Source organism: Leptopilina boulardi, unplaced genomic scaffold (assembly GCF_019393585.1).
Source record: "Leptopilina boulardi isolate dan_hultmark-lab unplaced genomic scaffold, ZJU_Lbou_2.1 LbouV2_32, whole genome shotgun sequence".
Classification (NCBI taxonomy): Eukaryota; Metazoa; Arthropoda; class Insecta; order Hymenoptera; family Figitidae; genus Leptopilina; species Leptopilina boulardi.
Genome location: NW_026137885.1, coordinates 133,299 through 157,689, shown reverse-complemented (window position 1 = coordinate 157,689; position 24,391 = coordinate 133,299). Strand labels below are relative to the sequence as shown.

Here is a 24,391-nt window from a genome sequence, read left to right as displayed (position 1 = left end):
TGAAAATCAATTTATATTGACAGACTGTTTAAACTATATATTGTAAATAGATATTTTATACAATAAGTGAATATAAAAATTGTATTTGTATAAAAACACGAAAATGTAAATGAAAATACTCATTTTTTTTAAATTCTAATTTTTAAAAATTTTTCATTTATGTCAAATTGTATTTATATTTACTGAAAATATAACGAACGCACAAAAAAAATGATATAAATAGATTTTATATTTTTTTAAAAAAAAGGAAGTAACCGAATTAATTTTTTTAAAAATAAAAAATGAGTTTTTTCTTCTAAAATATTTTAGTATAGATAAAGATAAAAGAAATATATATATACATATTTGTTGAAACAATTTGTTTATTAATTATTATAATAGTTTTTATTTATAATTTATAATTACAATAATTAATAATTTAATAATTATTGTTGATCTTCGTATTTTTATCGATCTCTTTTTTTTTGGTCTATTTTTAATTAGAAACATTTTATTTGTATAATTTTCCCTAAAAAAAAATTGAGACGTTTATCTTAATATTTCGAGATACAGTCGAACCTCGCTAAGTGAGACAAGAAGCAATAACTCATTCCGATCCGATTAAATTCAGGATTAAAAAATTATTTATCGAAAGTTTTATATTGAGGTCACATTTAATTAGGTTTTTGACTGTATTTGAAAATTATTTTAAAGCAAAAATAATTAATTTCTCTTATCAAGTATCGTTTTCTCAATAAATGAGTTACAAGAAATAATAATTTTCAAACTTGGATGTTTTTTTAAGAGAAAATAAAAAAAAATGTTTTTTTTTCAATTAATTTGAAAGAAAAATATTTTTCGAGTGTTGGAATGCGTATATGAGTGGAAATTGTAAAGCACATTTCTCTCTCATATATATATATATATAATACACTTAACCCTGCGCAAGTTCAACAAAGCGCACGCTCTGCAATCGCAGCATCACAGTTCAATCTTTGCTCAGTACCAAAATTTCTTACGCTGAAAGAAGACAGGTCCTTACATCTCGTGTAAGACCTCTCTTTATCATGATTTTGTTCTTTTATTGTTCAATAGAATTCGTAAATTGTCATCAAATGTAAATGACAAAAAAAAAAAATGTTTGAATTACAGAAAAAATTTTAATAATTGTATAAATTGTGAATGAGGCAAGTGTCAATACGTTGTTTTTACAATGGCAGATCACGACCATATGTACGATGATGAGGTAATTTTTAATTACATGAATTTTTTTTCGAAATATACACAAATTAGTTTTCTTTTTTTTTTTTTTTTTGAAATAGGAAATTTTTTTTTTTGTTTTTTTTTGGAAGAAACCAAAAACTACAAGAAAAATTGAAATTAAAAAAGCCGGATAATTTTTTATTCAATTTTTTAGAAATTAATATTTTTATTACACTAGTGTAATTAAAAGTAGAATTAGTCAAATTTAGTTTTAAATAATTTTTTTTTCTAAATTACAAAAAAAATTTTAATGTGGAAAAAATATAAAATTTTGTATTTTATTTTATTTTTCAAAAATAATTGCTTGTTAAAATGATTATTAATTTTATATATTTTATATATTTTTTAAAAATATTTTATATATTTTTTTATATATATTTTATAAACTCTTTTTTGAGAATAAAAAAAAATAAATTTAATTCTTTCCCGTGAGATTGCTTTTGAAAAAAAGAAATGAATTTTTAAACAAGTGTTTCCAAGAAAAGACTATATCTCGTTCATGAATTTAAACTATTCCATTAAAAAAAATATACATATAAGTGGAAAAAGTACTTGTGCAATTTTTTTTTATATATATATTATTATATAAATTTTTTCTTTTAATTATATTCTTTTTTCAAACCGTTTAGAATAATTGTTGAAAAAGCTTTTCATTTCTAACAAAGAACATTTTACAAAAATTGTATATATATAAATTCTTTCACTTTTTTTTTTCCTAAATTTGTTTTTAGTTTTCATTATTTTTTTTTTTCACTTCACTATTTTTATTTATACAATTTAATGTTATATTTTTATCACATTAATAAAAAAAAATTCACTGTATTTATTTTTTTTTATTTAAAAGACAAAGAAAATAAAAAGAAAGTTGCAATTTTGAAAAAAAAAAATAATTTTTATTTAATTATTATTTATTAGTTTCGTTGATTGAGAAATTTTTTCTGTTTTTAGAGAAAAAAAAAAAAAAAAATTGCGAAAGAAAAAAAATAATTTCTTTTTTCGAAACAAGGGAATTTATTAATTTTTTTTTTTTATTGAGACACAAAGAAATTGTATGTAATATACGTTAAATAGGCCTACATTTACTTGGGTCCGATTGTCTATCTCGGAACACTCGGCTTGAACTTCTATCGATTTAAGTAGCAGTGCTAGAATCGAGTCAGCCACCGCAGCTATATACTTGCCTTAGATATATGTACATATCAGTGAGGCTAAAAGCTGCACGGAACATGTAAAAGGAGCCGTCAAACTTTTTACTGGACAAGCTCTTAATTTTTTTTTTCTTTTTCTATATATCCTTGGACGCTATCCAATTTATCGCTCAATTTTGTGAATATTACATTGTCATTTTTTTATTGGCGCAAATTTCATACAATTTTGAAAAAAAAAATTCCATTCATAAAAAAATCGAAAAATTATTACCAAAATAAATTAATTAATTAAATTAATAATTATTGTTTTTATTAATTAATGTGAAAATTAATAATTATTAAAATTATAAATATAAATTAATATTTATTATTATTATTATTATTATTATTATTATTATTATTATTATTATTATTATTATTATTATTATTATTAATAATAATAATACAATATTAATAATTATTATTTTTATTAATTATAATTAAATAATACCAATCGGAAAATTATTTATTCAAAATATACGGGCAAAAGAATTATTTATTTATTTATTTATTTTTTTTGATAATAATAATAATAATAATAATTTAATTCTATTAAATTCGATATTTTTCAAAATGATTGATCTCAGTCGCTTATTTGTGTTAACTCTTTCAATATATCGACTATTTAATAAACTGAATTACGTCTTTCTATAAACTTATCCTTCATATATAAATATATAAATTTTTTTTTTTAATATTTAATATCCTTAAAGTTGTTTACACAATGTAAAAGAAAAAGATTTTCTCAAACTGATTATTCCTGTATATAGAATCAATAGTATCTAGATTGTGAAAAAATAAAAAATTGCAATAGAGTTTACGTCAAAGATAAATTAATTTCTTACAATAGTTGACAAAAAGTGACAAATGCCCAATTCTACTATACGTATTGAAATGATAAATGATGTTCCACCCACAGTCAACTATTTTTATATAGAAATGTTGAATTTGATTTTCTTATTATAATATTGTTATCAATTTTTTTTTTATTTTATATTTTATACACTCTTTTTTTGGAAAAGGGTTTTTAATGTTTTTCATTTTTAATAATAAATAATATACACGAAAAAAATAATTATTTTATTCAAATACTTGGTTATTTAACTATATTATTATTATTATTATTATTATTAAATAAATTTTCTTTGAACCAATATAATTTATTTATTTAATTGACATAAATAATAATTAAATAAATATTTATTTTATTGTCAAGAAACCAATTATTATTTGAATTAAATAAATTTTTTACACAATAAATAATTTATATAAAATAATTATTATAATTATAATTAAAATTAATTAATAATTAATTTATAATATTAATTAATAATTAATTAATTAATACTGAAAGTTAAAATATTTCGCGTTATTAATAATTAACGAATTAATTTATATATATAATCTAATTTTCTGTTATAAATAATTTTTTAAATTATATGTAAATAATTTTAATAGACAAATTATATTATAGTGAGATTAAATCAAAGAATTATTTATAAATAATTTATAAATCAAAAACAGTGGCGTGGTTGAACAATTCATTATTCCATGAAACGTTCAATCATGCGATTGAATTAAATACTGCATTTCTGGTAGAGAATGTTGTTTTACTAATTTAGCGCCGGAGATATACGTTCGAAAGAATTTATGTAGATGAATTAGAATATAAATACTCTTTCTTCATTATATAATCATTATTTTCTTTTTATTATCATTGAAGAAAAAAAATATATAAGAAATTTCTATAAATAGTATTAAATTATAATTATTATTATTAAATTTTATTATCTTAAAATTAAATTACATTAAATTTTTATATTAAATAATAGAAATTTAATTATTTTAATTTTTTTTTTCATTCATAATTATTTTTTTTATTTTATAATATTTTATTTTTTTATTCTCTCAAAGGAATATTCTATATTTTGTTTTTTCTTCAATTAAATTTATATAAAATTATTTTATCAATTATTTAAAAAAAATATATTATATATAAAATAAAAATCTCTTTTGTATATATTGAAGTTTGCACAAGAGCGAGAAGAGGTCAGAGTTTTAATAGTTCCACAATATTCTTAATTAAACAAAATTAAATTTAATTAAATGTAAATTAATTTAACACTAAGAGCCTACAATTTGCGCGCAGAGGAGTTGAAATTTCATATGTATTAAATTTTAATTTAACAATATAAATACCCGCAACAAAATGGAACAAGTTTCGAGGGTAAAATACTTAAAAAAACATTGGCTTCTTTTTGGGTCAACAAACAGTAGTATGTTTTGTAGTGCCGCAGATATAGCACTGATTTTACAGGTGAATTTTTTATTTTATATTAAATTATTCTGCGGCCTATGTTGGAGAAAAAAATTTCTTTAAATTTACATTTTTTGTTTTTTTTTTTTTTTTTTTGTCGTGAAAAAATTGATTTTGCATGTATTTGCAAGTTAAGACAAAAAGGCTTTTTAGTGACATGCAAAAAAACTTTGGAAAAAATTCACCTTTATGTACATACAAAGTCGTCGTTTTTCACCCACAAAGCTCTTTCTCTCTGGCTCTCTCTCTCTTTCTCCCGCTATACGATCGATGATGACGTAAATCAGTTTTCATTTTTATTTATAAATATTACCAGTCAACTAATATGCAATATTTAACGTTAATTATGATGTAAATAATTATTATATAATTTTTATTTACTTTTTTTTCTTATATATTTGTGTATTTATTTTAAAATATATTTATTTATAATATATAGAATATTCTTCATATATAATTTATAATTAGCAATTTTTTGGAATATGTTAGAAATTTTTTTTATGTATTTATAAGTGGAATGTTTATTTGGAAATATTTGCGGAATTGTTAGCTTTTTTTTTTTTTTTTTTTTTTTGTTTGATAAAAAAGAAATAATATGAAAAAAAGTATTCTTTAGATTTATTGAAACAAAAAATAATTTTTATATTGTTTTATAATTTTTATTTTTCCTTTGAATATCATTTTTATATAAAGCTGTATAATTTTAAAATCGATGTTATAAGCACATTAAATATGACACGCAAATTCAATTTCATTGCATCATTAATTTATCGATTTACGATACTTGATTGCATTGAAATAACGCGAAATATTTTAACTTTTAGTATATATAAATGTTTAGAAATTTTATTCACTTTTATTGAAATTGTATTTTTTTCTAATTTATTTTAATTTTTTTTTTTTTTTTTTTTTGATCTACAGATCAACTGATCAATAATCTATGGATCAATAATCTACAGATCTATGAATTTATGATCTACTAATCAATTATATAGATCGATGATCTATAGAAATATACGATATTTGATCCATATATTATGCGATCTATGAAATGATCTACGAAAGAATAGATCTACGATTTATGAATCAATAATGGGCTTTGCCCGTATATTTTCAATAAATAAATAATCTATTAATCAATGATCTATAGATCAACGACGTAGGAATTTATGATCTATAGACTTACGATTTATTGATCGATAATATACAAATCTACTATTTCTGAATTTATTTTCTCTATATCAATGATCCATGGATCAATAATCTTCAATTTGATAAATTTATGATCTAATAATTATTAGATTACAGATCTATGGATCTGTATATATATATTCTACGATCTGTGAATTTTTGATCTACGAAATTATTTACCTACGATTTATGGATCTATGATTTGTATTTCAACGATCTATAATCTGCAGATCAATAATCTATTAATTAATTATCTATAGATCTACAATTTATAAATTTATGATCTATGAATCTATAACCTACACTTTATGGATCTATAATAAAGATCTATAATATTTGTAGATATCTACGATATCTATATATATCTACGATCTATAGATCAATGATCTACAGATCTATTAATCAATTATTTATAGATCTATACGATTGATAAATTTTTTAACTATAAATCTGTAGTCTTACTGTTTATGGATCATATATATAGATCTACTATTTATGGATTTATTTTTTCTGTATCAATGATCTATGGATCAATAACCTGTAGGTGTATAAATTCATGATCTACAGATAAATGATCTATTAATCAATGATCTATGGATCAATAATCTGTATACATATGTGATGCGATCTATGAATTTATGATTTACAGATAAATATTATATTAATCAATGATCTATAGATCAATAACCTGTAGGTCTATAAATTTATGATCTACAGATAAATGATCTATTAATCAATGATCTATGGATCAATAATCTGTATATATATATATATATATATATCTACCTATATTACAAAAAGATATCGCCGCCAACGCCGCCGCCGCTGTTCCAAGACTCTGAATATAGCCGCAAGTCAAGAGAAGGGGGGTAGAAGAGAAGGGGGGGGGGGACTTGAGGCTATATTCAGAGTCTTGAAACGATCTTAACCTTTAAATTTAGGGTAGGGGAGCGGAAGAGAGGAGGGGGAATGGGGGTTGGCGCGCGAAGCGCGCAGGGGGCATAGCCCCCTAGTATATATATATATATATATATATATGTGATACGATCTATGAATTTATGATCTACAGATAAACAATCTATTAATCAATGATCTATGGATCAATGATTTATGGATCAATAATCTACATATATCTATGATTTTTATGATTCACGAAAGTATTGATCTACGGTTTTATGGATCTAGAATATATAGATTTACTATTTATGGATTTATTTATATATCTACGATCTATAGATCAATAATCTAGTAATAAATTGATCTATAGATCAATAATTTATGGATATACGATCTTTAATAATATTATCTTTATTTTTATTGATTTTTAGATCACTATAAATGAATAAAATGAAAATTCTATCATTTTTATTTAGTCTTTTTAATAATTTATGATTTTCTTCTTTTTTTTTTTTAAATAGGAACTGGTGTCATCAAATCCAAATCAAAGAAACTGGAGAGGAATTTTAATAGCTTTACTTGTCATTATCGCCGTCCTTGCTCTTATTGTCACATCTGTCGCACTTCTAACACCTCCGGATGATTCTACTCGAATAAAAGGAGATCCTTTAACATTTGGACAGGTGAATATTTTTTGTTAATTAAACTTTTAAAAAAAAAAAAATAAATTTTGTAATTATTAAAACAAATTTAATTTTTTTTACTTCTCATTTAATTTATAATTGAAAAAACGTGTTGAAAATATTATTTTTTCAAGGAAAAAAAAAAAATTAAAAAATTTTTTTTTTTATTATTTTCTTGTAAATAAATTATGTTTTTTTTTTTATCTATTATTTTTTTTCTTTGGCCTACGATAGATTATGAGGGGGGAAAATTGACGTATTGTATGAAAGTGTGAAGAGACTTTATAGTCGTTCTGATTGATCGACTTAATGAAGGGAAGCCAAGGAGTTTCCGAACATCTAGATTAACGGAACAATAGAGATGAGTGGTGGAGGAGGTACTTGAGATTTATATATATATATATTGTTCCTTTGTCTTTTTTTTTCATAGTTGGTGAAGGACTACTTATTACCAAAGTTCTTTAACGGCACTTGGGTGAGCAATCAACACATATGCTACAGTGATTATTTCGGTGGTATTTCGTTAATGGATGTTTCCGATCCGAATAGCAGTTCACGAATTTTGATGCCAAAAGAAATAGTCGTATGTGAAACAATTAATATTGTGACACGATCTGAAGAAGGGGACCTTAGAAATAAATGAATTATAGGTTATGTTTATAAAAGTTTATTTTTGTTTTTATAAAACTGAAATCAATTTTTCATGAATATTTTGCGACCTAAATTAGTTTGCATTACGATTTGAACGTCTTTGTGTAATTTCACTTGAAAATTTCAAAACGTAACCTATAATTTTTTTTTGCTTCTAAAGTCCCTCAAAAAAAAATTTTTATAAACGAAAACATATTTTACTTTCAGGGCAGTTTAAATCCAGCAAAATTCTTTCTTTCGCCGGATCATAGATATTTATTATTAGCTAAAAATGTGAAAGAATTGTTTCGATATTCATATTGGGCTCAATATACAATCTACGATGTCAATACGCAGTGAGTGACTATTTTTTTTTTTTTATTGGCTAAAAATTTTTGATGTGACGCTTCGGGATGAAAGGGCCATCAGCTGCCAAACAAAATTGTAGATCAAATAATATTTAATTAAAATCAAAATTTTTATTCAATATTTAGGAATTTTGTACTTTTTGTTTCACTCTAAGTCACATAACCTCAAAATTGGTAGCTAATGTCCCTTTATAAGCGTGTGTGAAATTAATTTTGAAATTGTTTTTCTAAAATAAAATTGAAATAATACTTATATTTTTTTAAAAATGAAGTTTATAATGACTTTTCTTTCTGTAGTGATACGATACCATTAACTCCATATCCTGAAAAGGATCCTCATCCGTATCTAATGATGGCAAAATGGACACCCCGTGGACATGGTATCGTAATGATACAAGATTATGATATTTACTACAAAACTGGTCCTTTAAGCAATATGGCATATCGCGTGACCAACACTGCAGTACCTGGTATTTTGTCGAATGGATTACCTGATTGGCTGTATGAAGGTACTGTATCAAAACAATTATTCTTCATATTTCTTATATATTTCTAAAATTGAAATTTTATTAATTTAACGGGGTATATAATTAATGATTGATATATACATTTTGGATCATTTATAATTTTTAATCCATTTTTTGATTTTTGATTCAATTTGATCTAATTTGATGAAAAAGAAAACATTGCCGTGCGAAACTAAAAACTGTTTTTTTTAGGTTATGTTATCTATTTATTAAAAACGATAGAAACACAACGCAATGAGTTAGAGAAGGAGAAACAATATGTTTATCCTTCTTTAACTCATTGCGTTTGCGATTTCCGGTTTCTATTCGTTTGATTTTGCGCATGTCTGAAACTTTTGGCGTCTGCGCACTGAAAAGTAATTTTAAAAAAAGTCTATTTTCTTCTGTTAAAAAAATGTAAAAATTAAAATTATAGAGAATTTAATGGAAATAATTAAATTTCTACTCTCTATGAATATAATTTTCCATTATTTTATAATCTTTAGATAAAATTTTTAAAAAGAAGAAACATAATCTAAATAAAAAAGAAGTTATTTCAATTTTGCACTGTATTATTTTAATTATTTTAATAGATATTAAGTTTTTTCTGTAAAAAAAAAAATTAGTAAAAATTCGATTTCGATTTTACAGAAGAAATATTACATAGTGCAGAGGCTGTATGGTTATCAAAAGATGGACATTTGATGTTGTATGCCTCGTTTAATGATTCTCTTGTAAAGGAAGTGCATAGTGTTAAATATTTAGATAATCAATATCCCACAATGCGACATTTACGATATCCGAAGGTAAATTTTTTTTTTTTCAATACCTTTATTTTGAACTTAAATAAATATTTTAATATTTCTAGCCGGGAACACCAAATCCTACAGTTAATCTTTATGTTGCTGATCTTGCTGATCCAAAGAATATCAATATAAAATTGATTAAACCACCGACTGTTATTATCGATCACATGTGAGTATATTTACTTGAAAATTTTTAGTTATTTATTATTAATTATTAATTATTAATTATTAATTAATATTTAATATTTCAATTTTAATATTTCGTATTACAATATTAATTTTTAGTATTATTTTACTATTTAATAAATATTATTTATTTTAATAATTGAAAATTTGTTTACAATTTCAGAGATTATTATTTTACAACCGCCTCATGGATATCATTAACGGAAGTTTGTATCACTTGGACAACACGATCACAAAATATATCAATTATTTCCGTTTGTAAAAGTCCATTATGGCATTGTCAGGTTAATTTGATTATTTGCACTAAAAAGAATTCTTATTAAAAAAAAAACTAGAATTTTGAATTAAAAAAAAATTTTTTATTTTTTAGGAAATACAGAGAATAGGAGGTGAAGGTAGAGGTTGGGTCGACACTCCAGCTGAAACACCTATTTTTTCAATTAATGGAAGTAGTTATGTGACAATTTCTCCTGTTCAAAGTGGATCGTCAGGATATTTCAAACACATTGTATGGGTGAATGTTCTAAAAAAACAAGTTGTGCCTTTAACACATGGAAAATTTGAAGTTGTCAAAATACTTGCATGGAATCAGAGCAATGAAACAATGTGAGTTATCCAATTATTTCAAAATAAATTAATAATAAACGCATAATCGCATAAAAAATTATTAAAATTTTCCCAATTTTCATTTTAAAGAATTTTTATTAGAAATAATTATTTTTTTTAAATCAAATTAATTTAACGGAATTTCTTTTTTAATACGAATTTTTACATAATAAAAATTAGCTATATCGAATTATTTGTCAGAATTAGAAATATATAATTTCAGAATAAAATAATAATAATAATTGTGACAAATGAAGAAAGGTGGTAGGTTTTAAGACAATTTTTTTTTTTGGCAATGTTTCAGATATTTTATTGGCATACCACCTTCACATCCAGGGCAACGACATCTCTATCGTGTGAGTTCAGTGCCACAGCAAGGTGGCAAGGTGCATTCAGCAGTTTGTATCACTTGCACTGATTCATCCAAAGTGGAGAATCGTTATGCACTCGCCGAGGGTCAAAATAATATTCATCATTCGGAAATTAATGACAATTGGGTGAATAAAAATAATTGGAACGAACAGGGAAATTTTATACAAAAAAAGGAACAATTACACGATGAACAGGATAATGATATTGAGAACAAGACAAATTCACAAAATGAATCAAGTTAGTCTTTGTATTTTGAATATTAAAAAAAAAATCGTAAATTTTAATTTTTTTGAAATATTTAATATTCGTAATATTTTTGCAAATTTCATCAGAAAATTATTTTTCTAAATTCCTGATATAAATAGAAATTTCATAGGACGTTACCATGGTTTTCACAAAGGAATACAATTCTCTTTTTAAAAAAAGAAGAAAAAATAAAATGGTATTAAAAAAAAAATGTGTTTAACTAAAAGAAAATTTAGAATTTTATAAAAACAGTTATAACGTGATTCAATCATATTTAAATATTCAATTTGAAATTGTATTTTTTTGTTTTTTTTTTCATTTACTAATAAATTATTGTCTTTTTAGAAAATCAAGTTGCTTGTCAATATCACAGTGCAATATTTTCACCAAGTTATGAATACTTTGTACTGGAATGTCATGGACCCTGCATTCCTTCAGTGTCATTGTATAAAACAGAAATGCCAGCGCCTCGATTTATTGCATTGCTTCAAAATAATTCCCTACTTCACGTGAGTGAATATTATTCTATTAAAATGTTTTTAAAAATTAATTTTTGTTAATAACAGTACGAATTAGTTTTGTATTACTATAAAAATTCAAATTTTTATTAAATTTTCTAAATTCAATTAAAAAATTAAAATTTTGTTTTTTTTTTTTTACAGGAAAGACTTGCAAAAATAGCTCTTCCGCAAATCAAAACATTCCCCGTTCAGATAAGTGGCGGTTATGACGCTCAGGTGAAGCTTCATTTGCCACCAGGGTTGCGAGACGAAGAAATCACTCGCTACCCAATGGTTATCCAAGTGTACGTAAATATCGTAAATAATATATAATCAAAATAAAATAATATAGATTTAAATTATTTTTGATAACATTTTATCTATTTTGAAAAATTTTCTCTTTGCTTACTTTTTTTTTTTTTATTGATAGAAATGGCGCACCGGGAGCTCAGTCAGTGAATGAAATTTTCAAAATTGATTGGGGAACAGTGCTGGCAAGCGAAAGAAATATGATAGTCGTGGAAATTGATGGTAGAGGCAGTGGCGGTCAAGGTTATCAATTGATGCACGAAGTTTACCACCAACTGGGCACGGTGGAAGTTGCTGATCAATTGGAAGTTACAGAGTATGTACAAAATTATATCTTGACGCTCACTGAAGAAATGTAAAGACTATAGATTATGTTTTTATTTTGAAATATTCAATAGAAACTGATTTTGATTTATTTTTATTTTTTTTATATATATTTTTAAAAAGAAAATTTTAATAAAAAATTGGAAACATAACATAATTGTTGAGTCTTTTTCTTCAGAGCACGTCACTATATTTATATTTATTTATTTTTATACTAATTTATTGATAATAATTAAATTTAGGTATTTGCGGGACTCATTACATTTTGTTGATAAGCGAAGAGTTGCAATTTGGGGATGGAGTTACGGTGGTTTTGTAGCAGCTCACGCATTGGCTGTTCCCGATCAAGATGTCTTCAATTGTGGCATTAGTGTTGCACCAATTGTCAATTGGGAATTGTACAGTAAGTTTTTGAAAATTAAAAAACTAAAAACAAAATTAAAACTAAAAACAAAAAAATGTTTTTAGATTCAGTTTACACGGAGAGATACCTGGGTTTGTTGAATAAATCCGAGGCCAATTACAAGGGCTATCAAGATGCAAATTTGTGTAATAAATTTAATTCCCTAAGTGAACAGGATCAGGAGAAACAAAGAGATCCGGAAAAGCAAAGGAAAAAGAAACAAAAGAAAATGTTTTATTTAGTTCATGGAACAGCTGATAACAATGTTCAATTTCAACATTCAATGACTCTTGCCAGGCATCTTGCTAAAAAAGACGTATTATTTCAACAGCAGGTTAAATTTTTATACGTTTTTCTTTTTTTTTTTAGAAATTAAAATTTACTTTTTAATTTTTGTGAAATTTTGAATTTTTTTTAATGCTAAATAAATATTTCAGGTGTATCCTGATAGTGGTCATCATTTATCAATATACAAGAAACATTTATACGAATCAATGGCAAATTTCTTGAATGAATGTTTTCGTAAACAAGTACCTGCAGAAACAAAGTCTGGTTTAAGTAGCGGTGGCTCTGTACTTGATGACGATGATGAAAACGATAATAAGGCACTTTGAAAGAAAAAGGTTTAAGTGAAGAAGAAAAAAATGTACAGTGCAGTCTTAAATAACGTCTCCAAATTGTGTTCCGTTCAATAGAATATATTGAAAAAATAGGGGATTAATATAGGTGCGTTATTTTCTTTTTAAATTTTCATCTATTTATCTCTAATTTTCTTGTGTACGAATCTCGTACAATATAGTTTTTGTCTTTCTAAAATAGTATTACTATTTTTTTTTTTTTTGTTTACTTTTTAACTATTTTACTTAATTTATTTTATTAAATTACTTATTTAAAAATGCAATCAAATTCCAAAATTAATTTAAAAATAAAATTTAATTATTCGAAAAATATATTAAAGTATTAATCAAAGACTTGTTGAAAAGGGGTTTTTATTTGAAAAAAATGTGTCAGTTGCCAAATTCAAAGTGGGAAATTAATGTATTGCCAAAAAAAAGGACAATCCGTGCAATTTTTTTCGAAAGATAATCATCAAATGAAACTTAGACAACTCGCAAGTGAATTGGCAATCGGAAATTTTTTTTTTTTTTAAATCGTGTTAACAATTTGTTTTTAATTTTAATTGTAAATAATATACGATAATCGCGCTGATAAATCTATTTAAGTTGCTATATTAAAAGCAATTATAAAAGAATCTAAAAATATATATATTATATACACTTCTAGATAATATATAAAAAAAATTGCCTTTGAGCTGATGTAGAACATTTTTTTCTCGTATTTTTTCAATAATACTGTCTTTCAAAATTGCTATATATATATAGAGATCGGAGTAAACTTTCCTAGACGCTTCTTGAAAACATAACAATTTCCATATATATTCACTCAAAAAATATATTTGCAGAATTTTTGAAATATAAAAATTTTCTTTGAAAAAAAAAAAAGAGAACAAAAATTACTTTTAACAAGCAGTGGATATGAAAATTCATTTTCGGAAATAATTTTTTCCGTTTTGTATAGAAAAATAAAAAGAAAAGAGGCAATCGAATAATTAATTAAATTTTTAAAATGTAAAAAATATTATTCAGATTTTTAAAAAAATGACTAAAGTAATGATAAATTACTTAATTATATTAAATTAATGATTTAAACTATTAAAATTAAATTTTAAAAACTAAATAATAATTTGCATAATTTTTTATTGACTATTTTATCTAACTATATGAGTTGCTTAGAAAATTTGTTTATTTAAAAAAAAAAAAAAAATTGAGCATACAGTTTTCTTCTGTATAGTGCAAGAAGCTAAATAAAAATTAAAAATTTTTCAAAGTTGAAAACAAATTTTTGAGGCACTATTTTATCTGATAAAAATATATAAATAATAATTAAATAAAAAGTACCTCTATTTTAATATATAAGAGACTTTTAAGGAGGAATTTTATGACAATTATTTTATATTTGACAAAAATATATTTTTCATAAAAAAAAAACTATATTTAAGAGGTCGATAGAATTAATTTTATTTCGTATCTAGGCTTCTTACAACATTCAGAAAGAAATTGTGTTTTAACATAAATATTATATTTTTTACTAAACAGTGAATGAAGGAAAAAAAAAATTTGAACTTTAAAAAAAGACAAAGTTGGGATAAAAAAAGATACAAAATGTAAATAAATGCGTGATTCTGTAAATTTGAAAATTACTAACTTAAAAAATTTTATTTCAAATTAATTTTAATTTCAATTTTAGTAAAAAGTAGATTAAAGAAAAAAATTTGCCAAATAACAGAGGTTTATTGTAACATAGCATATTATTTACTTTTTCATAATTAATTTATTCTCTAATTCTAAATAAGTGAAATTTCATTTATTTAGATTTAGAAAATAATATAATTTCTATTTGCTTTAAATTCACCACCAAAATGTAGTCAACTAAACTAGTTGTTAAAAATGAAAAAAAAAAATTGTTCTTATTCTATGAAAAATACTATATAATTAAAACACGAGAGAATATTTAAATAAATGTTTTAATGTTTTTTCTAAAAACTTTTTTGATAAATCTATAGACTTACTATATATATAAATAAATATTGCCACTGCTTGTAATCAATTTGAAAAATTGACTATAATCGATTATAAATTATGCTAAACTAGATTATTATAAAAATATTGGCACCAGTAATCGACATTTTTATCGTATATATGAATTATGTAGAAAAAAAAGTTAAATAGTTGAATGTGTTTTATTCCAATATAGAATAGTGTAGTAAAATATTATTCAAAGTAAAAAATTAGAATGAGAAAAAAAAAATTTCCTTTTGACTACTGGTGCGTTTACTTATTTAATTTAATAATTTTTTTTCTAATATTATTTTTAACTGTAAAAAATTAATTTTTAATCACTCATAATTGCAGGAAAAATGTGAATAACTATTGATGTTCGTTTCGAACGATAATTAAAAAAAAAAAAAAAACACAAATGTATGAAACGTCATATAGAATGCTGAATGCCTGAGTCAGTTTTGATACTTGATGCACAGCTGAAAAAAAACTCAGGTTTTTTCTGTGTATATAATATACACTTATAATTTATATTTATTTAATATTAGAACCAGAAAAGACCATTAAGAGACTTATATGTTAATCCCATATATATATATACAATCTGTGATAGACGTAAAGTATTTTTCTTTTTTTTTTATTATAAATGCACGAATATTCTTTAAATTTTACGTTTTTCAAATTTAACACTAGAAAAATAGAAAAACAGAATTTAAAGAATATTCACTGGTTTTTAGTTTTTGTTTTTTATTTTCTCTTTAAAAAAAAAAAAATTTTTTGTCTAAAGCGCAAAAAAACAAATCACTGAGATTTGCTGAATTATTATTATATCGCAAAATCTCATTCCCACTTATTGTATTAAAAAACTAAAATTTATAATTGATATGCATCTTTTAATGAAAGACTCTTTTAATTTTTTATTTCGTCAAGAGAAAAATAATTTCCGACGAAAAAAAAATTATTATTCTTAAAATCTCTTCGAAAATTAAATATGATTGCTGGTAAAAAAAAACACCTTTTACTTCTAAATATTTTTCAGTGAAAATTATTATACATAAAAAAGAACAAATCAATTAAAAAAAAAAGGTAGATTATTTTTTAGTACCACAATCATATTGTACTTAATATAAACAAAAAAATAGAGAAATTTCTGCACAGCTATTTTTAAAAATTAGATCTCATGCGTAGAGAAGTTAAAAACGTACTTTATTACTTCGATAGTCTATACTTCTTGTTAGAAAAAATTTTTCGGAAATTTAGAATTTATTTTTCAAAAATAAAAATTATATGTATAAGGAATTCGCGTACACTAATTAACTTTAGTGGAAAATTTCGATGAAATGTAGAATATTTTAGTGTAAATTATAAAAAATCAACTAATTTAAATTAGTAGTAAAATATACTACTAATTAAAAGTAATAAATACTATTGAATATTATTCAGTACCAATAATAAAATTTAAAAAAAAATTAATTACTAAGAAAATAAGAATATTAAAAAAAATAACATCTGTTTTTATTAAAGTCGGTTAGTAAACGAATTCCAAATATTTCAAAAATTTAAATTTATTCAGAAAGAATTTTTATTATTATGTAAAATTCGAATGTTTTAAAAAAAAAGTGAATCTGTAAAACAAATTTTTATTGTTCACATAAATATATACAAATATATATATATATAAAAATATGTTTTGAATATTGTGAATAAATCTATTGTTTATTTCAAAAACTATTGTTATTTAAGAAAATAATTTAATCCTGTAATATATTTTTTTAAATTTAAATATTCTGAGAAAAATTAATGGAATTTACTTTCTAATTTTGAATTAGTAAAAATGTTAACTAATTTAAATTAGTGATTCACTTTTTATTTCTAAATTAGTTTAAATATTACTAATTCGATAGTAAAACAAAGTTTATCATTAATTAGTTAAATTTTACTAATTCGATAGTAAAACAAAGTTTAATATTAATTAGTTAAATTTTACTAATTCAAAAGCAAAAAGCGAGTCACTGCTAATTCGAATTAGTTAAAATTTTTTATTTTTTTTGTTATTTAATTAATTTTTATTAATTTTTTTTTTAAATTAATTTTTATTCATTTTTTCTAAATTACTTTTTCGTCACTGCGTGAACTTTTATTATGGTAATCGTTCCTATGGTAAACTGTTACCATGGCAACTGTTACTATATCAATATAAATATCCGAGAAATACAGGTCTATGATGATAGACGCTCAATAAACTGTTTTATTGGTTAAAGAGCAGAAACTGAGACCGATATAAAAAGGATATTTGAAAAAGGTGGTGTATAGTTGAGAAAAAGAAGATATTTATATCAATATATAACATTTATTTTGTCTTTTTTTCTAGTACAAAAAAAAAATCTCACGAACAAAAATATTGTTCACACATCATCACCGTAAATTGAAATATTCAATCTATAAAATATATTTTACAATTATTCAGTATTACAGCATAATAACAATATTGCAAATTAATATCATTAAACCATAGATATAATTTTTTTTTTATATAGCTTCAAATTTCGACATTTTAAACGCCAGTGAAAGGACCTTAAGGGCATGTCAAAGTCGCGATACTTTTTACAAAAAAAAAAAAAAATGGCTGACAAGTATCGACATCTCCTTAAGGTGCAAAAAAATTTTAGGTTATGTTTGGTCTATCATACTAAACATAACCTACAATTTTTTTTCTACAAATCCCTTTCAATCAAGTAATAAAATAATTTCGATAAATTGACCAAAAATAATCTATTTTTAGAAAATCCCTATTAAATAAGAATTCAAAAATTTTGTATCTCCATGAAATTAAAAATTGTTTTTTACAGGATCAAAAATTAAAATTTTTTTTTTTTTATTTTTCAAATAATGCAGTGAGAAATACTTTTCCAAGGTGGATCGAAAAAGTTTTTAAAAATTATTTTATATTTTTGGTCTTGTGAAAAATAATTTTTCGACGCCAACTTCATGGAGGTAATTTTGTTATTAATTTCGAAAAAAAAAAAATCGTTACAAATCGGGCAAAGTTTTGATAAATTTTTTATTAGCACATCGTCCAAGATGTAAAAGCATGTGATTTTTAAGATTAGTCGGTTTACTAAAACCACGACTACAAATATGGCACCTAAATGGCCATAGTCCGTTGTGAACGTACATGTGGCTCTTGAGATCCCCGGGGGTTGGAAACGATTTTGAACACTGGGAGCATTTGTGCGGTTTCTCCTGTAACAAATTGATAATTTATATTCCATCAAAAATTATTATTTATATATATATATATATATATATATATATATATATATATATATATATATATATATATATATTGGAACAATCTACATAAATTACGCGTTTCATATGTGTGCGATTTTTTTTTTCAGCTTACTGTATCGAGCAAAAGTGAGAGAGCGATTAAATATTCGTGAAAAGTAAAACCGGTATGCACACCTCTCATTAGGGTGTAGGTCGTATATGTTTTATATACGTATATATTGCATATACACGCACGTTAACATAATTGAAGATAAATCCAATGATAAGAATTCAAAAACAGGATTGGATTAAAAACATCTTACTTGCTATTTTTGTAAATATTTTTCCATAAATGAGATAATTGATCTTGATTTTTAAAAAAATATATTTACAAACAGAGGGTAATTTTTTGGGCTAAATTTGAAAGGCCGGTAAGATAGATTATATATATATATATATATATATATGTGAAATCAGAAAAGTGGTATGGAAGAAGACACGGCGGCAGTAGCGAAGAATTGCCCCGGGGTACATACGTTCTCTGTCTCTCTAATTGGATTGCATTCCAAGCGGTAGCAAGTAATGGGCCAATTACAGTAGCTGATGGCAGACCAACCTATATGACTCCAGAGATATCATTACTTCGAGGGATTAGAGAAACTCATACGGTTTCCGTTCCAATAAATAAAAACTCCTTCTAGATACATAAGCCCCTCCTATATTATATATATATATAAAAGCCATCACTTCGTTACCACTTATGATTTCTACTTGAAAAGTTCTACCAGGCTTACGCAGAAACACGAGAAAAGAGACCAAATTGCGCGTATATAAAAGTAGACGCAATAAACTTTGCGAGCTTCACCAAAGGACGTTATTATTGCTTTGCTACACGCACTATCAGACACATACTGTTTCAGTTTCTCTTCGAGTTTTAATGCTTAATTGGCCAACCTGCCTTATTTTCTTCTTTTGATAAAAATTTTTCTCGATGATATCATTCACTTTAAAACGAGCATTGAAAAAAACAAAAAACGCGTTCTGAAGAAATAAGAAGTTCGAGAATTATAGGTTATGTTTAAGTTCTATCTTTCTTCAGAGCGCGCGCGTCACAAAATAATATAGTAATAAAAGTATATATGATCTCACCTTTATATGTGTCATGCGATGGTAGTAAAGATTCGAGGATGCTGTGAACTTCTTACCGCAGACCAGACATTGATGGGGTTTTTCTCCGCTGTGTATACGCTTATGCGTATTTAACGAGCTCGAAGTTGAGAAACCCTTGTTGCAAACCATACAGACATGTGGTTTCTCCCCTTCAATTTAATTCCACTTGAATTACTGTCAGTTCTCCATTTTGCGCGTAATTTGTGAACCAATTTATATATGCGTGCGTAAAAGGGAAGGGGGGGAAAAAACAAAAACAAACAAAAAAAAAAAAAAAAAGTAGCTCTCTGATGCTTCAAGCATGCATATTTATCTCACACGAACGTTCATCCAAATTGCAATTTTCAACCATTCAAGTTTCATTCTTTCAATGTGAAACAAAAAACAATATTTTTAGAATATTTTTTCTAATTATTAAAAAGTCTCGAATTGACAGAATTTCAGTTAAATTAAATAAAAACTGTTGGATAAAATTTTTGGAACATAGAGAAATTTTCATTCAACAGAAATGATGCTTAACAATTATTTCTTACTTGATCGAATTTTTATTTTTCAGAATATCAAAATTTTCATTGGACGCAGAATAAGCAGTTTCCAATGGGCGAGTTTAACTGAACAAAATTTTGATTTAATGGAATTTTTATATAACGAAATTTTTAAATAGCGGATTTTTCATTGGACAGAATTTTTCATCGAATGAAAATTTTCAATAGCAGATCTTTCATTGGACAGAATTAAGGCTGTTGGAGATACAATGATATTTATAAATATTTAAGGTTTTAAGTGAAATTCAGATGGAAAGGGAAAACCAGGTACTTGAGGTACCTGAGTGCAATATTCCGGGTTGAAGAATTTTGTCAGTCGTGCTATTATAGTACTACGGATAGCATTAAACTTTGTACGGCTCACTTAAAGAATTCAGTAAAGAATCTACATTAAAGTTAATTCTACGTTTGTCAAATTAACATTATAATTGTTCAATAAAGTCTTAATTTATCTGTTACAATTTCTTATCTTTCATCTTATACGTGTTTTACTTCCAAATAACCTATCCAGTTTCAACAAAGGCAAATTCTGTCCAATGAAAATTTTGATATTTCGTCAAAAAATTCTGTTAAGTAGCAATTTTTGTTTGATGAAAATTTCTGTTCTTTGGGTCCAAACAAAGTTCTGTACAATGAAAAATTTGATATTAGAAATTTTTGATTTTCTGTACAATGCAAATTCTGCTTCATTCTGTTGAATAAAAATTCTGTCAGAGGTGAGAAATTCTGGTTCAATCAAAATTGTCTTCAACAAAAAAATGTTTAACGTGAAATTTTTTGTAAATTTCTGTTTTGGGAATTTTAATTTTACTAATGTTTTTTTTCTTTTATAATTCTAGTTAATAGAAAAGCAGAAGTTGAATTGAATTCTACCTGTATGAGTTCTCATGTGCCTTTTTAGAAGCGACGGCCGATCGAAGGACTTTCCGCAGACCTCACAAGGAAGTAAAACCCTCTCTCCACGTTTAATGGTAGTCAGAATGCTGCAGTCGAGATTATCGCCAACCAACGAAAGTGTTGACGATGACGATTCTTCCGATGTGGATTCATACTCGTCGACCTCGTAAAATGAATTTCGAATCGACGATGAGGAATGTTGTGACAGCAATGCCATCGATAGATCCAAGGGCGACTCTGAAAAATAAGGAATAAATTTTCTTTTTTTTACCACTAATTGTCGGTGCTTTTAGAAGGTAAATACAGATTTTTTTTTTTTGTTTTCAGCTTACATCTCAGAAAGGCGTGCCTAAGAAACATGTATACGCCCGTACTACTGTAACATTGAGAGCAAAGTAATCGCGTGCGATCGGAAAGAAAATAATAAGACCGCCTTGAACAAATCTGAAATGCAAATACGAGGCGGAATTTTTGTCGGTCAGATATAAAGGTGGCCGCGCATGTGATTCAAATGTGTGCAGCCCTCACAAGGAATAAAAGACAGTACAATGGGCGGTGGCAGCTAGGACGGGTCCTTAAGCTGGCATGGTATTTCTTATATGAACTTTCAGTATAAAAAGAGGCAAAAAAAAAAAAGGGTGAAGAAAGAAAGAAAAAAAAAAGGAAAAGAAATTGAAAAGACAAGGGAAAAAGAAGAAGAAGAGACACCGCCAAATGGAAATCCGAGAGAAGACGAAGTGTCCCTTTTGAATCCCTTTCCAAAAAAATCAACGAATAATGTCCTCGCCAAATCTGGATCGGCCAAAATCTACTGGAATAAAATTTGTAGCTTTACCAAAAAATGTAAATAGCAACAGATAATCAAATCGTAAAAAAAAATGATTTCAATTTCCTCTGGAATTTTTTGTTTTTAACGTACCATCTAAAATTGAGTCAATTGTACATCTGTATATTGCACTTCTTGAGCATACATTATGCGAGATAAAGAGGAAATCTTGTTCACTCGCTGGAAGAAACCAGGCGACTAATTCAGCATCTGGTTGTACATCTTTTATTACTTCAAATATTGGTTCACCTTAAAAAATAAGATATTTTTAGTTTTCTTCATTAGGGGAATAAAAAAATTATTTCTTTATAAATTACAAAATTAAATACCTTTAACTTTTGTTCCTATTAAATTCACTTGATCGTTGTAGGTTTGTACAATTCTCAAAAATCTTATCCAATTGCATTGTCTTTTATTGAGATTATAATTTGTGAATGATACCTCATCATAGCAACCATACTCTCGTCTAATCTAAATGAAAATTAAATTTTTATAATTTAATTTGTTAATGTTAAGAGAAAAAAGAAAATACTCACATCATTGTCATCGAGAAGGGAATACAAGTCAATCTTGTCGAACCTGATTGAGCCTTGAAATGGATAAATAAGTGTACCCGCTGGTATAAAGACGTTAGACCAAACTGATATTCGCACGTCTGTCACTATTTGATTTGTTTCATTTTTAATATGATTCTTACAGGATTTTTGATCGCTCGCAAGAACAAGGGAAAATTCTTTAGGTATCAAAACGCAAGTTTCCATAACAATGAAAATTTTTCAATTTTTTGAAATTAAAACATTTTTGCCTCACGTTCAGAAGTTCACTTAATAATTTTAGCACTTTTTTTGTAAATTTTTTTTAAAGACTGTAAAAAAGGTGCAAGGCCCTCAAAGGCCCTCGGCTGACTGGATGGGATTAACCGACTGATCTTGACCTTGCGACGGGTTACCAGCATTTGCTACCGAATGGGTAGCCGGGACCCCACCCTTTCTCTCTCAGCCACTCATCCTCTGGACCATCCTACCCGCGCCCCACTATATTTGCTTCCAAGTTGATATACGAAAGGTATATCTATATAGAATTATATATAGGAGGCAAGTCAGCCACGCATCTCGCAAGGAAGTTGGCTTTCGTCCTTCTTGGTTCGCCGCCGCGAAGAACCCACGTGGGCGACTCGGCACCTGTCGTTCCAGCTTTCATTCCTCTTTTCGATGCCCGCATCACAAATTCTCCTCTTCTTATTCTTCTTCTTCGCTCTATATGTTCGACTTCTTCATATGTCACTAAATTTAACGAATTAAAACGGATCTGTTTTCTATTTTTGTAGAATCAACATACTGATTAATTATCAATATTTTGAATTGAAAAAATTTTTTTTTAATATTTTAGAAAACATCGGGGAAATAGAAAAAAAATTATTGTTGGATAAAGCGAGTTTATGACTGCGAGAAATAATCTGATGTTTTTATTTATTTATTGCATCCGCTGTTCTACTGCGGCAGCATCCGATATCATAATGCCACTATTTCGACCTTAACTTGTTGTTGGGATTTACATCTATCGAGTATGAATATATATATATATATACTCGATCTCCCCTTATGTCTTCCGATGCAATTTTCATTCGCATCTGCTGGCGAGAGGTTTTGCATTAACATGCATATGTGTCCTTGATATATGTATTTCATCCTCATGCATATATGCGGTTTGACGATTACATATTCAAAAGTATACTATTTTTCTTTTTTAGTCTTGGCATATACGTATATATATATATATTCACCGTTTATTGGCTTCCTTCTTTTTACAAAACCACTGTACAAAAACAATATTAGTTTCCAGTTTGAATAGTGAAAATTTTTAAAAAATAAAAACTAGTAAAACATTTTGTGTGACAATTTTTATAGAAAAAAATTTTTTTGATTCAAATAATCAGACTATAATTAACTAAATATTGTAAAATTATTTTTTTATTAAATTAAAATTTTGTTTTAAATAGATAAATATTTACCAAATAATATTTCATTGAGTCAATTAAATTTTATTTTGGTTCCATAACAAAAATATTTCCAAAATAATTTTTCTTTGAGACAATTAAATTTTATTTTGGTTCCATAACAGAAATATTTCTAAAATAATTCTTCTTTGAGATAATTAAATTTTATTTTAGTTCCATAACAGAAATATTTCTAAAATAATTCTTCTTTGAGACAATTAAATTTTATTTTGATTCAAATACAAAAATAGGATTTCGAAAATAATTCTTTTTTAAGAAAATTTTAATTATTT

The 24,391-nt window shown here is 25.2% G+C and overlaps 2 protein-coding genes across 4 annotated transcripts; one reads left to right on the top strand and one right to left on the bottom strand.

The window, feature by feature from the left end:
• Positions 1-481: 481 nt before the first annotated feature.
• On the top strand, positions 482-17,074 carry LOC127284159 (inactive dipeptidyl peptidase 10). 2 transcript variants are annotated; one of them, XR_007843438.1, is made up of 17 exons: positions 482-1,225; positions 7,356-7,517; positions 7,948-8,100; positions 8,376-8,503; positions 8,813-9,024; positions 9,673-9,827; positions 9,890-9,996; positions 10,177-10,297; positions 10,384-10,619; positions 10,924-11,228; positions 11,583-11,746; positions 11,900-12,042; positions 12,168-12,362; positions 12,613-12,773; positions 12,839-13,107; positions 13,211-13,499; positions 15,746-17,049. XR_007843438.1 is itself a non-coding variant. In XM_051309470.1 (16 exons), the coding sequence occupies exons 1-16, from the start codon at positions 1,193-1,195 to the stop codon at positions 13,385-13,387; spliced, it is 2,721 nt and encodes a 906-aa protein (XP_051165427.1). In that variant the 5' UTR covers positions 482-1,192; the 3' UTR covers positions 13,388-17,074. The 2 variants fall into 2 exon arrangements, 1 of the variants encoding a protein (XP_051165427.1); XM_051309470.1 differs by having other exon boundaries at positions 13,211-17,074.
• Positions 17,075-17,721: 647 nt separating this feature from the next.
• Positions 17,722-23,140, bottom strand: LOC127284158 (zinc finger protein 177-like). 2 transcript variants are annotated; one of them, XM_051309468.1, is made up of 6 exons: positions 22,639-23,140; positions 22,432-22,573; positions 22,196-22,351; positions 21,253-21,513; positions 19,814-19,983; positions 17,722-18,634 (listed from the first exon to the last, which is right to left on the bottom strand). In XM_051309468.1, the coding sequence occupies exons 1-6, from the start codon at positions 22,861-22,863 to the stop codon at positions 18,422-18,424; spliced, it is 1,167 nt and encodes a 388-aa protein (XP_051165425.1). In that variant the 5' UTR covers positions 22,864-23,140; the 3' UTR covers positions 17,722-18,421. The 2 variants fall into 2 exon arrangements, with proteins under 2 accessions (XP_051165425.1, XP_051165426.1); XM_051309469.1 differs by having other exon boundaries at positions 22,432-22,568; positions 22,639-22,786.
• Positions 23,141-24,391: the final 1,251 nt, after the last annotated feature.